Genomic DNA, 16,009 nt, shown 5'->3' with positions numbered 1-16,009 from the left:
GAAACTGAACTGAAACTGAACTGAAACTGAAACTGAACTGCACTGCAACTGAACTGAACTGAAACTGAACTGAAATGAAACTGAACTGAACTGAAACTGAAGCGAAACTCAACTGTAAGAGAAAGTCACACAAATAACTTAATTGCTGAAACTGAACTGAAACTGAACTGAAACTGAACTGAAACTGAACTGAAACTGAACTGAAACTGAACTGAAACTGAACTGAAACTGAACTGAAACTGAACTGAAACTGAACTGAAACTGAACTGAAACTGAACTGAAACTGAACTGAAACTGAACTGAAACTGAACTGAAACTGAACTGAAACTGAACTGAAACTGAACTGAAACTGAACTGAAACTGAACTGAAACTGAACTGAAACTGAACTGAAACTGAACTGAAACTGAACTGAAACTGAACTGAAACTGAACTGAAACTGAACTGAAACTGAACTGAAACTGAACTGAAACTGAACTGAAACTGAACTGAAACTGAACTGAAACTGAACTGAACTGAACTGAACTGAAACTGAAACTGAACTGAAACTGAACTGAAACTGAACTGAAACTGAACTGAAACTGAACTGAAACTGAACTGAAACTGAACTGAAACTGAACTGAACTGAAACTGAACTGAAACTGAACTGAAACTGAACTGAAACTGAACTGAACTGAACTGAACTGAAACTGAACTGAAACTGAACTGAACTGAACTGAAACTGAACTGAAACTGAACTGAAACTGAACTGAACTGAACTGAAACTGAACTGAAACTGAACTGAAACTGAACTGAAACTGAACTGAAACTGAACTGAAACTGAACTGAAACTGAACTGAAACTGAACTGAAACTGAACTGAACTGAACTGAAACTGAAACTGAACTGAACTGAAACTGAACTGAAACTGAACTGAAACTGAAACTGAACTGAAACTGAACTGAACTGAAACTGAACTGAAACTGAACTGAAACTGAACTGAAACTGAACTGAAACTGAACTGAAACTGAACTGAAACTGAACTGAAACTGAACTGAAACTGAAACTGAACTGAAACTGAACTGAACTGAACTGAAACTGAATTGAAATTGAACTGCAACTGAAGCGAAACTCAACTGTAACAGAAAGTCACACAAATAACTTTATTGCTAATCCAAATAATTATACCGGTTGATGTGTGGCAGCTTTTTGTTTAAAAACAGAATTTCATTGTAAATTTATACAAGATTTTGCTAAACAGATATGAATACAGTTACCTTTACATCAGTTCATAGTTATTTAAAGCTAATAAATAAAATCTTATTTACCAGAAATCATTACTCATCCAATATTCGTATTAGCTTTAAAAATGATACGCCACAACAATTTCATTAAGGAAAATCATCTACCAGCACAAGGATATCCTTTGCACAAGTAAAACTTTCGCAAACAACCACAACCATAAGAAATCAAAAAGGTAGAAGAACCGTTGAAAAGCAACAATTATGATTGAAAAATGAATGAAAAATAAAATGTTCGACAAAAAAAAAAAATAACGGCTCAGAGGTACTTTGCCGGAAAACAATTACTCTCCTACGTTAATAACTAGCAAGCACTAGAGATTTTCCATTTAAAATGGTTGAGGTATATTTTTAGGCTGCACAACCACCATTAGGGCTTGTATGTAAATGTGTTCATAGAAGAATTTGCGAAAACTTTGAATTTTTGTGTGTGTGTTTTTTTTTTGTTTCTTACTTGTTGACCCAATTATTTAAGCCATGCCAAGCTAGGTTAGTTATTTTGCTGGCTGCAGTTGTTCATAGTTTTTAGCCACTTAACAGGCCGAATGCCACTCATCCTCATACATAACTACTTGGCCATGAAGGTGAACATTTGCAAGTGAATAAATTTGATGTTGGTGGGATTTTTCCACTATTTATAGGTGGATTTTTGTAGGTGTATGTATTGTTTTAGCGAAAATTTGCATAGAGTTTTATTTAATCATCAATATCCTTTTAGTACACGATAGAATGATTAGAGAGTTGTAGTTAAATTTGCATTTTTTGTAGATATATATTTGTTAAATTTAAGTAAAAAGTAGTATTTTATATAGTTAGTTTGAAAGGAGGATGTATATACATCAAATCCGAAAAAATACACCTAGGCCTCTATCGGGCCTGTTGTGCGATCCTTAACCAATGCCTCAGGTGGGAATCGAACCCACCACCTCCGGTCTACCAGACTAGAACACTAACCACTAACCTACCGGAGGCCATATTTATATAGTTTATCAAAAAACTGTGAACCTTAGCTCATTAGAAGTAAGTCATCCTAATAGAGTTAAAAATCTAAGAAGCCGCTTTTAACCACTTATTGATTCGCATTTTAAGTTATTATTTTAATGCGGTGTGATTTTGGAGTCAAGTATTTACCACGCTCGCTTACATATAACTACTTAAAGAAGTACTTAGAAAATTACGTAAAATTATTTGTAAAATTACTACCTGTAATTTTATAACAAGGTTTACATGGACGGACAGACGGACCGACAGATGGACAGAGGGACATAAAAAATCGACTTAGGATATCAGACGGATCCAACCTCTAGTTTGATAACAAAGTTTACATGGTCCAGCAGATGTACGGATGGACAAATGGACTTAGAAAGTGACGTTTCGTCAATTGACCATCAAATTATCTGTAAAATTGTGAACTGTAATTTTATAACAAGGTTTACATGGACGGACAGACAGACGGACATAGCAAAATCGACTTGGGAAATCAGACGGATCCAACCTTTAGTTTGATAACCATGTAGAATAGATGTACAGACGGACAGATCGACTTAATTAATTGAAGCTGCGCCAATTGATCATCAAATTATTTGCGACCTGTCATTTTATAACAAGGTCAGAGAGACATACGGACGGACGGACAAGGCATGACAAAATCAACTAAGGAAATCCATCGGATCAAAATTGGTTGTATTTAAAAGGTTACAAACATCAGCACAAACCACATAATACCCTCCCTATATTTATATAGTCGTGTATAAAAATGTCAGAGACGCTGAAATAGCCTTCAAAAGAGATTGAACTTAACTTTAATGCGACAAAAACAACATAATTTATTTAATTGTTTTCCTTTTTAATTGCATTTTTTCAGATTAGTCTGAAAATACGAAAAAAACACCAAATTCTTTAGAAAAAAGTATTAAAAACATTAAAAATGAATTATAGCATACTTTTAGGCTACTTAAGTTCTACACATAAAGAAAAACTGTTAATTACCGGTTACTAACATGTTTTAGCAGTTAATTAATAAGAAAAGAAGCCTTCTGAAAGGCCTTATTATAAAGAAAAGCACTTGAATTAAATACATATTGAGGGAGTTTGTTTCCATTGAAGCAATACTTAAGCAGATGTTCTGAAAAAGACCGTAAACATATAATTTAAAGGCCTTAGCAAAATCTTGTATGTTTTAAAACTAAAGTTCAGAACCCGTATAAACATTTAAAAGAGAAGTCAGTTATATTTTCTTAAATCCTCCTGAATACCTCGGTCGATTAATGTAAAAGAAAATCTAAATAGATAAGGCCCCTTAAGAGAAGTCTTTATGTCCCTTCTTACTGGCATTAGTGTCTCCCTGTGTATGTATTTTTAATAGCATGAGTGTCCTTTTTCTCATTAACAAACCAAAATCCTGTTTGTTGTTTTGTCTTGTTATTAAGAGGAACAAAAGAGGATTATTTGACAACAATTCTATGGTGTCTGTAACTTAAATGGGCAGAGGAGTGAGTATCTTGACGTGTATTTAACAATTTTAAGATTTCTTGCTATTTAATCTTTAAATGTCATGTATTTGATAGTTAACAGGGATGGCGAAATGACGTTTTTGTTATATTGAAAATTTTCCATAAAAACTTTAAATTACAAATTGTCTATAGAAAATAATGTTAAGACAAAAAATTTCTATAGAAAAATCTGTTATACAAAAAACTATTTAGATATAAAGTTTTCTTATAAAAAATTTCCTGAAGAAAATTCTATTATACACAGAATATTCTAGAGTCAAACTATAATACTAAAACTTTTCTGTGCAGAAAATTTATATACGCAAAAATTATTTATAGAGAAACTGTTATAAACTAAATATTTCGTACGAAGAAGTGTTGTGCACAATTTTTTTATAGAGAAAACTGTTATATACAAAAATTTTCCATAAAGAAGCTATTCTACTCAAAACTTTCTGTATAGAAAACTATTATACACAAATTTCTTTACAGAGAAAACTGTTATACGCATGATTTTTCATAGATAAAACTGTTATACAACTAATTTTCAGTAGAGAAACTGTTGTAGACAAAATTTTCTATAGAATATACTGTATATTCTGTAGAATATACTGTTATACACATAATTTTCTATTGAAAATACTGTTATACACAAAAATTTCTATAGAAAATATTGTTATACACAAAATTTTCTATAGAGAACACTGTAATGGACACAATTTTCTATAGAAAATACTGTTATACCAAAAATTTTCTATAGAAAATACTGTTATACACAAAATTTTCTATATAAAATACTCTTATACACAAAATGTTCTTTAGAAAATACTGTTATAATCAAACATTTCTTTAGAGAAAGTATTACGCTCATGATATTCCATAAAAAACTGTTATACAAATAATATTATAAACATAAATTTCGTTATGTAGGGAAAACTGTTATACACAAAATTTTTTATACAGAAAACTCTTTTGCACAAAGTGTTCCATAGAAAAGACAATTATACACAAGGTTACCCATAGACAAAATTGCAAAATGTTCTATAGAAAAAACAATTCTGCATAGAATTTTCAATAGAGAAAACTATTATACACATAGTTTTCTAAAGAAAAAAACTATTATAAAAATTATATTTCATAAAGAAAACTGTTATACACAAAAATTCGAATAGAGAAAACTGCTATACTCATAACGTTCTATCGAAAAACTTGTATACTTAAAATATTCTGTAGAGAAAACTGTTATTCAAAAAATTTTATGTAGAAACAACTGTTATACACATAATTTTCTATAAAAAGAAATGTTATTCACAAAATTTTCTATAGTAGAATTGTTATACTCAAAATCTTCTGTAAAAAAAACAATTTTCTATAGGAAAACTGTTATACACAAAAGATTTCGAATAGAAAAACCTTCTATATTCAAAAAAATTTATAGGAAAACTCTTTTACACAAAATGTTCCGTAGAGAAAACTGTTGTTGAAGTGTAAAATGAATTATTATTATTATCGTTTAAATGCTCTTATTATTATATTAAGTGATGTACAAAAAAGAGAGAACAAAAGGTTCGATACTCGCGACCTTTGTGTTCTCTGTTGTAACTTATCATAAGAAAGAATTTTGTAATAAAAAGTAGTGAACAACTTGAACTCAAAAGAAAAGGTTCGTACAAAAAAATAAAAGGTTTATAATTTCTTATTAACCCCCGCTAACCCCCGTTCTCTCCTCAACTGCTTATGTACATACTACCCGAATTTCTCAATCTCCCCGGAACATTTTGGTCCAGTCGAACCGGATAAGCAGCTGGATATTTAAAATATATAAGTTCAGGATTATTATTATAAACAACCCCCGTGGAAAGTTCACATAAAAAACCCCAATTGAAGAATTGCAGCATTAACTCATCATAATCTAACAACAACAAAGTAAGTGTTAAATAAATGCTACATATAAATCTATTTGTAACAAGTGCAAAATAATTTTTACCTAAGTGCAACAACAAAAGTGACTTACACAGTTATTATTTGTAAAAAAAGAAAATATCCCTCGGTAAAGTGAAACGAGTTCCACACCAACCAAATTTACATTTTTATACTGAAAAAATTAAAACACAAATCTGTAAATAACATAACAATTGTATCTAAACAAATTCTTAATGTTAAAGTTCTACAGTGTTTGTAATAACAACAGAGATCGCTCGCAACCCAATGTCGTAAACGTTAACAGACAATAATAAAGAAAGCTTTAATTTACTTCAAACAGTGAACAACTTCAAGTTATCTACTCAAATACACTTGAGAGAGGAGTTCGAAACATCAAATCAGCTCGTATCGAACACAACATGTTGTGACCAAATGTAAACAGAGAGCAGTTTGAAAGCAGTGTATGTAGTAATAACATATTTATGTATGTTTGATCCAACCGCTAGCAGTAAAATCATATAAAAATCTACATAAAGAAAAAGAAGCAGCTTTTGTTTACATTTTTTTTTGTATATTTTAAAGTGAATCGCAGTATCTTCATCAATAAAGTTGTATTTATCAGTGCACTTCTTTACCAGTGAACATTTTATTTACAATTCTTATATTGCTACGCAAACATTTTGAAGAAATTGAAAATAAATTAAATCAAATTAAATTATTAAAGAAGCTTATTTAAACGAAAAATCAATTCGAAAATATTGTGGATGAACTCATCTTCGATAGATATAGAATAAAAACAAATTTTTAAAGTGGAATCAAATAAGAAATAATTCAGAATCATAGCTTTAACCAAATAATAACTGTAAACAAGTCTGATATTCTTATATAAACCGACTCGTATATTTTGCACTCTGTTATTTTTTTTTTGCTTTTTTTTGAAAATTTATACAATTTTCATACATAATTACTAAACACCCTTGTTACTGAGGGATCGATTGTGGAATATTAGTACGTTTATTTAACCCGGTATAGTTCTGTGTCTTACAAATTTTGAATCTAAGGTCTGAGATTTTGTTACGCTAGTTTTTTTACTCTGACGCGTCTGTGCATTTTTTTTCATCATGTCGATCCTAGATTCTTTTATCCGTGCTTCTGATCGCGTCGTTGAGTTTCAGGCGTATTTTGAATCGTTACCTGCGGATATCCATTCCGTTCATACCCTAGAGATACAAAAGGATGAGATAGTCCGTCTCTGGTCCGATTTTCGCACTTGTTATGATGAAATATTAGTTAAGTTTAAGGATTTGGAAGAAGACGTGCAGGTCGAAACCTTGAAAGGTCGTTTTTTTTCGACATTTGAGGCGCATGTTAAGGTTTTGTCAAAATCTAACCAACTGTTAGATAGCCTTTGTCAGAAAGATGACGCCAATCCTAGCCCAAATACTGTTTCGGTTCCTCTGAATGACACCACCCCCCATATTTCATTGCCCCCATGTGACACCGAGGTATTTCATGGTGACTACCAATCGTGGCCAACGTTTCGTGACATGTTCACAGCGTTATACCGAAATAGCACTCGACTATCGTCGGTAGAAAAGATGTGTCATTTAATTAAAAAGACTCAAGGAGAAGCACGTGACTTGCTTAAGACTTGTCCCATAACAAACGATGGGTTCGAAATGGCTTGGCAAAACTTGGTGAATAGGTATGAAAATAAACGCATCCTTATCAATGCTCAGCTAAAGACACTTTTTAATATATCCCCCATTTCTAAGGAGACTAGTAACAATATTCGAAGCATTCAACGCACCATTAATGACTGCGTTACAAATCTCTCTCTTCTACAAATTGACACTGACAACTGGGACATAATATTTATTTACATTTGTTCAACGTGCTTACCCGAAGTTACCCTCAGTTTATGGGAACAATCGCTACCTAACAGCAAAGATTTACCAACGTGGAAGCAAATGGACGCCTTTTTAACTTCAAGGTTCCAGACTCTGGAGTCTGTAGCAGATATTCGTACCACATTTTCCACACCTAATCAGTCAGACAACTTCCGTCCCCTGAATTCAAGAAATACAGGTCAGAAAAAACTTAAAAGTTATCGCACTAGCATTTCTAACAATAAAAACGACAAATGTTCAATATGTTCTGATGTACATCCGCTAAGATTGTGCCCTTCATTTCTCAGAATGTCCATTGAGGAACGTTATTCAGTAGTAGAGAGTCAAGGGCGGTGTACGAATTGCTTAGGAAATTCGCATGATTTTAAGAAATGTCGTAGTCAATATCTATGCCAATTATGTAGAAAGAAACACCATTCTTTACTACATCGAACAGAGAATACATCGAATGCAGTCCAAGTCTCCACCCATGTACCTAACCCCCCGCAGATTGCTGAACCTGTAGCTTCGGCCCCGAATACTCACAACGATACACATGTTGTTAACCCCCGACAAACTTCAACTATAACCACAACCCCCTCTACTTCTGCCGAATCTGCGTTAAGGATGACGCAATCATTCTCGACACAGATACAGTCCACTCTTAGCTCGAAAGTTTTACTCGGTACTGCCCTTGTAGATATTTACTCAAACGACCTTAAATATACTGTTAGGGCCTTAATTGATTCGGCTTCAGAGGCAACATTTATCTCAAAGAAGCTCCAAAATAAGCTCTCACTGACAACCCGGCAGTCACAAACCGAAATCCATGGTTTGAATGATGCCTTAACTGCAACCTCAACTCAACTTTGTCACATACGTATCGGCTCACCCATTGATAGTTCATTTGAAACCTATACAGATGCTTTTGTCGTCAAAAAACTCACGGGACAGCTCCCTTATTACCCAATATCAGCTCTTAAAGAATTTGAAGGTTTAAGAATGGCTGACACGTTTTCACATAGGTGCTCGGATATTGATCTGCTTATCGGAGGTGACGTTTATCCCAAGGTCATAAAGGATGGCTTGCGATGGGATAGCAATAGGGCTTTAGTCGCTCAACAAACAGTGTTTGGATGGATTATTACTGGCAAAATTGCCACTGGAAACTGTACTCCTTCTGTTTCAGCATTTTTTAATGAAATTGCCTTAAATAATCAGATTCAAAAGTTCTGGGAACTGGAGGAAGTCCCAAAGAGGACTAAACTTTCTGACGACGATCGTCACTGTGAAGAGGTGTACAATTCTACAACTTACCGTACACAAAGTGGACGATTCGTGGTTAAACTTCCATTTCGTCGAGAATATCCTCACACCATAAACATTGGCTCCTCTCGCAACATTGCCTTGTCTCAGTTTCTTCGGAATGAATCACGACTGTTAAAAAACCCAACCCAGAAAACTGCATATGATCGTGTTATTTCCGAGTACGCATTACTTAATCAAATGACAAAGGTTACATCATCGAGTACCAACAGTGTCTATTATTTACCCCACCATGCAGTTCTGAAACCCGATAGTACTACGACAAAATTACGCGTAGTATTCAACGCTTCCAGTCCATCATCAAACGGTTATAGTCTAAATGACATACTCTACCCTGGCCCTGTTCTGCAATCAGATCTAACGATTCTTATGCTTCGTTGGAGACTTTTCCGATACGTTTTTAATGCCGATATCGAGAAGATGTATCGGCAGATACTAGTGGATTCTTCTCAAACCCCTTTTCAGCGAATAATTTTCCGTGATTCGCCTCAGAAAGACCCACAGGATTTTGAACTTAACACAGTAACATTTGGTGTGAACTGTGCCCCCTACCTCGCTATCCGCACTCTGCTTGAATTGGCCAGACTATGTGAAGCAACAAATCCTGTTGCCTCAGAAATCCTCCGTAACCATATGTACGTAGATGACGTACTAGCCGGTGCCCATACCATCTCTTCAGCTCTAAAAGCGAGAGACGAACTTACAATGGTCCTTCAGTCAGCCGGTTTCTCACTCCGCAAATGGACGGCAAATAATGACTATTTACTAAAAGACCTGTCCCCCGACCATTTATTAGGTACAGAGTTCCTTAAACTTTCAGACTCTAGTACAACCAAAACTTTAGGTTTACGTTGGAACGCAGGAAGAGATGTTTTCTATTTTCGGCTGAAAAATCCCCCAAATCGAAACTCGACCACTAAAAGATCAGTTTTATCCGAAATCGCTAAACTTTTCGATCCCGCTGGTTGGCTTGCCCCAAAAATAATAGTCGCAAAAATTATAATGCAGCAAATTTGGAAGGATGAAACTGATTGGGATGAAAAACTGAAACCATCAACTCTACATCAGTGGCTGGATTTCTTAGAAGACTACGAGAGTATCGAACAAATAAAGATTCCCCGATTCGTCGATTTTGACCCAACATTCTCAATCGAGTTGCACGGCTTCTGTGATGCGTCAGAGAAAGCGTATGCTGCAACTCTATACATACGCGCAGAGAATTCAGGTTGGATTTCCTCTCACCTTCTCGTTGCCAAGACTAAAGTCGCACCCGTTAAATTTGTGTCATTACCTCGCAAGGAACTCTGTGGAGCAGAGTTAATGGCCACAATGATTGAATCCATTCAGTCCCAACTCAACCTCAGGGACTACAAACTATTTCTATGGACCGATTCAACGATCGTCTTGGCCTGGCTGCAAAAACCCCCGAACAGGTGGAAAACCTTCGTCGAAAATCGAGTTTCGTCCATTATCGAAAAGGTCGGAAACAAGTTCTGGTCTCATGTTGATTCTAAGAATAACCCCGCTGACCTGGCATCCCGTGGACTCACCGTGTCTCAGCTTATGAACAATGATTTATGGTGGCATGGGCCCTCATGGCTTAGACTTCCACAGAATCAGTGGCCAAAGCCGCCATCTTCTTGTTTTACCACCGACGAAGAAGCAAAGCCTATTCAAGTTTATGTAAATCAAGTACAAAGCACTGATATTTTAAAGAACTTTTCAGAGTTTCCCAAGGCTATGCGAATTATTTGTTGGATATTTCGGTTTTATTATAAATGCAACCGCAAATTACGTCACAAACTAGAAACGAATACCGAACTTACCCGAACAGAACTTGAACATGCAAAATCCCGTATGATCATTGCCTGCCAAAAGTTATACTTTGAAAATGAGTACAGCTTACTGTCCCAAGGTCTTCCAATCTGCAGGAAAAGTCGTATTTTGACTCTAAATCCTTTTTTAGATTCTACCGGCACTATGCGTATTAACGGTCGTTTGTCTAACTCCCCCACATTAAGTTATGATGAGAGGTTTCCAATAATATTGCCTTATCATGGATGCTACACCAGGCTGTTTCTAACCTACTTACACAAGTTTTCGATTCATGGTCAAAATGCCCTTTTGTATAGACTGATGCGAATTTACTATTATGTGATCAAACTAAAGGTCTTGATAAAAAATATACTGTCACACTGTCGTACTTGTGTAATACAAAAACACCGAAAGAGTGAGCAAATCATGGCAGCTTTACCCCCCGAGAGAACTACACTTTCTCATCCGTTCACAAACACAGGCGTCGATTTCGCTGGGCCTTTTGATATCAAATCCTACGCAGGGCGTGGTTGCAAGGTTACAAAAGGCTACGTGTTAGTTTTCGTGTGTTTTGCAACAAAGGCAATACATCTCGAAGCTACGAGTGAAATTTCTACTCAAGCGTTTTTGGCTGCGTTTGCACGTTTTTTCTCTCGTCGAGGCTCCCCAAAGGCGATGTATTCTGATAATGGGACAGCATTTGTTGGCGCTTTCCACACATTGGATACTGACAAGTCTCAGTTTTTATCTCTGCTGCGTCGAAAATTATTAGATATCCATAGTTTTACTCCGTTAGAATGGCATTTTATCCCACCAGGTGCGCCTCATATGGGAGGTCTTTGGGAAGCTGGGGTCAAAAGCTTCAAGATGCACCTCAAACGTATTTCACATTGTCAAAGCTTCACGTTCGAGGAATTTTCTACGATGTTGGCCCGAATTGAAGCATGTTTAAATACTAGACCACTTAGCCCAAGCAGCGAAAACCCTGCCGATCTCTGTGCACTTACCCCCGGTCATTTTCTTATAGGAAGACCACTGTTATCACCCCCCGAACCTGATCTATTAGATCATTCGTTGAGTTATGTCAATCGATGGCAAAAGTTAAAAATCTTACACCAACATTTTGCTCAACGGTGGAAAGAAGAGTATCTGAAAGAACTCCACAAACGCTATAAGTGGAAATATCCCCAGCGTGATTACGCTATCGGCGACCTTGTCGTTATAAGGAAAGATAATTTACCCCCTAATCAGTGGCGGCTTGGCCGCATTGAGAACGTTGTCCGAGGAAATGACAACAGAGTTAGAGTCGCCGAAATACGAACCGCCAATGGCATCGTAACTAGGCCAATCGTAAAATTAGTTCTCCTCCCAAACCCCGAACATCACTAACAATGTTTTTTTATATATATTTACAGCAATCATCATGCCACGATTTTATCGTAGAAGTCAATCGCCTTTAGAGGATAACAATAACACCCGTATCCGCCGAAGATTCGGTCATGCTCAAAGTTCTCCTGATTGTCGCTTATGTAGAAGGGACCACCCACTACGAAAATGCTTGAGGTTTAAGCGAATGAACGTCTCAGAGAAGGTTCGTGTGGTAAAGCAACATAAGTATTGCGAGAATTGCCTCGCCCATTCGCATTTAGTGAACCGCTGCCGAAACACCGATCGTTGTCGCCAATGTGGCGGCAGACACCACACGCTACTACATCGTCACAAACGTCTGCGTGAAAATAAGCGTTCCTCTCAACCCTCTACCATTCAGTCCTGTTCCAATCCTTCTGCTGTTACACTACTACCGACTGCCGTTGTAAAAATACAACTGGGAGAAGAATGGCGGAGTGTTCGAGGTCTCCTAAATCCTTGCGCCGAGACGAGCTCTCTAGCAGAGTTTATTGTAGATCGCTACAAAATTCCGGTGGAAACTATTGGTTCAGATCGATGGTGCAAAATTAAGATTAGGCCACGTTTTGACGATGCCCCTATATTTGGCCTCACTGTCAAGGTCGTTGGCGACCTACCTACAAGGCAACCAAAAGATAAAATTGATGACAGAGTCGCTTTGCTATATACCAACCTTCGATTAGCAGATCCCAATTTTTACAAAAATATTGACATTAACGTTGTCCTTGGTGCAGATGTTTACGCGCGCCTAATCAAACCTAATATCCAGCCAGAATCCGTGGGATCTCCGCTGGCTCAAGACACCGTCCTGGGATGGATTATCATTGGCAAGTTCGGCATCTAACTCACTTTCTATTGCTGTATATATATTACTGTTATTATTTTTTTTACACTTAATATATATATTTTTTATACTTATTCCTAATATGAATTAATCGAATGAATTCTAACATATTAACCTTATATTATTTTGTATTTATACTATTTTCGTAGTTCTAAATTATCTCTGGTCTCTCCTTGTTGCATTATAGCAAGGGGGCCGGGATGTTGAAGTGTAAAATGAATTATTATTATTATCGTTTAAATGCTCTTATTATTATATTAAGTGATGTACAAAAAAGAGAGAACAAAAGGTTCGATACTCGCGACCTTTGTGTTCTCTGTTGTAACTTATCATAAGAAAGAATTTTGTAATAAAAAGTAGTGAACAACTTGAACTCAAAAGAAAAGGTTCGTACAAAAAAATAAAAGGTTTATAATTTCTTATTAACCCCCGCTAACCCCCGTTCTCTCCTCAACTGCTTATGTACATACTACCCGAATTTCTCAATCTCCCCGGAACAACTGTTATATACAAAATTTCTATAGAAAATACCGTTATAAACATAATTTTCTATAGAAAAATGTTATTTACAAAATTTTCTATATTAAAACTGTTATACCCAAAATGTTCTGTAGAGAAAATAAAAATTTTTCTATAGAGAAAACTATTATTCGAAATGTGTTCTATAGAAAAGTCTTCTATATACATAATTTTATATAGAAAAACTGTTATACATATCATTTTTAGTTGAGAATACTGTTAAATACAAAACTTTCTATAGAGAAAACTATTATAGAAAATAGTTTGTATGCAAAAAACTGTTATACATAAAATTTTCTTTAAAGAAAATGTCATTTAACAAAATTTTTATGAAAGTAAAAGTATTGTACATTAAATTAACTGTTATACATATAATTTTTAGTTGAGAATACTGTTAAATACAAAACTTTCTATAGAGAAAATAGTTTGTATGCAGATAACTGGTATACATAAAATTTTCTTTGAAGAAAATGTTATTTAACAAAATTTTTCAAAGAGACAAAGGTTGTACATTAAATTTTCTATTTAGAAATCTGTTATACACAAAATTGTCTGCAGAGAAAACTGTTATACAAAGAAAAAAGAAAATACAAATTATATTGATTGACTGAATACTGCTATTGTATATTTAATAGTTCCAAGAAAAATTCCATTGTAACATCTTTTCCATTCCTGGTATTTTCACATTTCAAACCAAATGTTTCTGTGTGTGTGTGTGAGTAAATGTGTTTGTGTCAAAATTAAAGGATCATTAACCATTAAAGCATCATATAACACATTCAAACACAAACATTATCACTTGTTTACATTACGTTTAAACATACAGGAAAAAAAAAGAAAATCATGAGTAGATGATGTTTTCCCCCTTTTATATTTGATGTTTGATGGTCATTGTCAGTCTAACAAAAAAAAAAAAAAACAGAAAATTGCGCATTTTCTTCTTATGTTTTTTTTTTTTCTCATTTCAATGGAAAATTACCCCTACTTTTTATTGTTTAAGCACTTTTTTGTGTTACCAAAAGTTTTAGGGTTTAGGAAAAAGTGTGAGTTGATTTTAGGTATGCAATGTAATTGGAAAACATGTGCCATTAACTGTTTTCAAATGTTTCCCGGAAAGCAAATTTAACAACAACTGACAGGTTTTATTTTAATATTAAATACTTGCTTAAATATTAAATAGTAATTGTTGTAAGGAGATGGAAAAATACAGGAATTGTATGAATAATATTTGAATGATTGATTGATTAGAGACAATAAGAAATTCCAAAAAACACAAAATATTAATTTTAGAAGGAAGAAAATGTTCGAATAGATTTAAGTGCTTTAAAAAAATTTAATTTTAAAATTTAAATTACAATTTTTTGTATTTTTTTCAACTATATTCAAATATTCGCGAGAGAGTTCCGAACTCTGGTAATAAATTCTGAATATTCGCGAACGTTCTGAACTGTGCAGATAAAGAAGTTGAAGAGACTTTAAATATCAACAATTTGTGTTAAATTTCAAATATTCGTGAGAAAGTTCAGAACTTTTGTAATAAATCCTGAATATTCGCGATAATTCTTAACTATTTATGCAAGCAATTCGAAGAAACTTTATTAAGATCGAAAATTTCCTATTTAGAACTTTGAGGACATTTTCAAATTGTATAATTATCTAATTAAAGGAACAAATTTTACTTCAAAAAGCCGTTTAAAAAGAATTATGTATTTTTGTTTAAAAATAAGTTTCAATACCATAATTACTTTATCGCAAATCTTTATTATATTTGAATATTTTGTTATAATAAACTTTTTCTTTAGAAACACACCGGTAATAAAGTTAAATACTTTTTTCTTTCACTTTTAGCTCAAAAAGGTAAAAATCAAAAGAATTTCGTTTTGTTAAATAAATAGCACATCATCAATATACGCATCATTATTGTCTATATTATTTGTACAATTTTTTACCTTTTTTTCTAAAACTCAACTTGGCATCTCAATTTTATTCAAATCAATGAGGTTGACATAATGATGAACTTTGTAATAAAATATTTCTTAGAAAAGAGACTATTGATGGTAACTTATCAATTTCTCATCTTAACATTTATGTTTTTTTTTTTTGGAAGAATTTTAGGCAAAAATAAGAAATTTTCTACAAAAACAAAAAATAAGTATAAGAAAAACAAGATAAATTCTTAAAACATCAAAAACTCATTTGCATATTTGAATTTATACATTTATAAATTCAAATTTTCTAAGTATGTACAAGAGTAAAACAAGAATGAAAAATTGCAAATGAAAAATAAAAAATATTACAACAATTTTCAAGGCAATTTAAAGAAATTTTACAAATCATCAACATCTTTATCATCATTATCGGTAACATTATCAGTGCGTTCTACTCAATACAAAAGTGTAATGAATAAATGTGTGTCATTATTGAAGATTTTGTCAATTATTAAAACATTAATTTATTTTTCAACTTTTTTTATTATTATCATTTTCCTTTTTTGTAAAGAAACAGATTTTCTTTAAC

The 16,009-nt window shown here is 33.9% G+C and overlaps 2 protein-coding genes across 2 annotated transcripts; both read left to right on the top strand.

The window, feature by feature from the left end:
• Positions 1-5,427: 5,427 nt before the first annotated feature.
• Positions 5,428-13,075, top strand: LOC119608196. Its single transcript, XM_037962523.1, has 2 exons — positions 5,428-5,695; positions 12,138-13,075. Exon 2 carries the CDS (start codon positions 12,146-12,148, stop codon positions 12,971-12,973), a length of 828 nt encoding a protein of 275 aa, XP_037818451.1. The 5' UTR covers positions 5,428-5,695; positions 12,138-12,145; the 3' UTR covers positions 12,974-13,075.
• LOC119608194 lies at positions 7,291-10,768 on the top strand. Its single transcript, XM_037962522.1, has 2 exons — positions 7,291-10,590; positions 10,715-10,768. The coding sequence occupies exons 1-2, from the start codon at positions 7,291-7,293 to the stop codon at positions 10,766-10,768; spliced, it is 3,354 nt and encodes a 1,117-aa protein (XP_037818450.1).
• Positions 13,076-16,009: the final 2,934 nt, after the last annotated feature.

This window comes from Lucilia sericata, unplaced genomic scaffold (assembly GCF_015586225.1).
Source record: "Lucilia sericata isolate MDLA Ls3-8-SP2 unplaced genomic scaffold, ASM1558622v1 Contig000806F_arrow, whole genome shotgun sequence".
Taxonomy (NCBI): domain Eukaryota; kingdom Metazoa; phylum Arthropoda; class Insecta; order Diptera; family Calliphoridae; genus Lucilia; species Lucilia sericata.
This window is presented reverse-complemented; position numbering and strand designations above follow the sequence as displayed.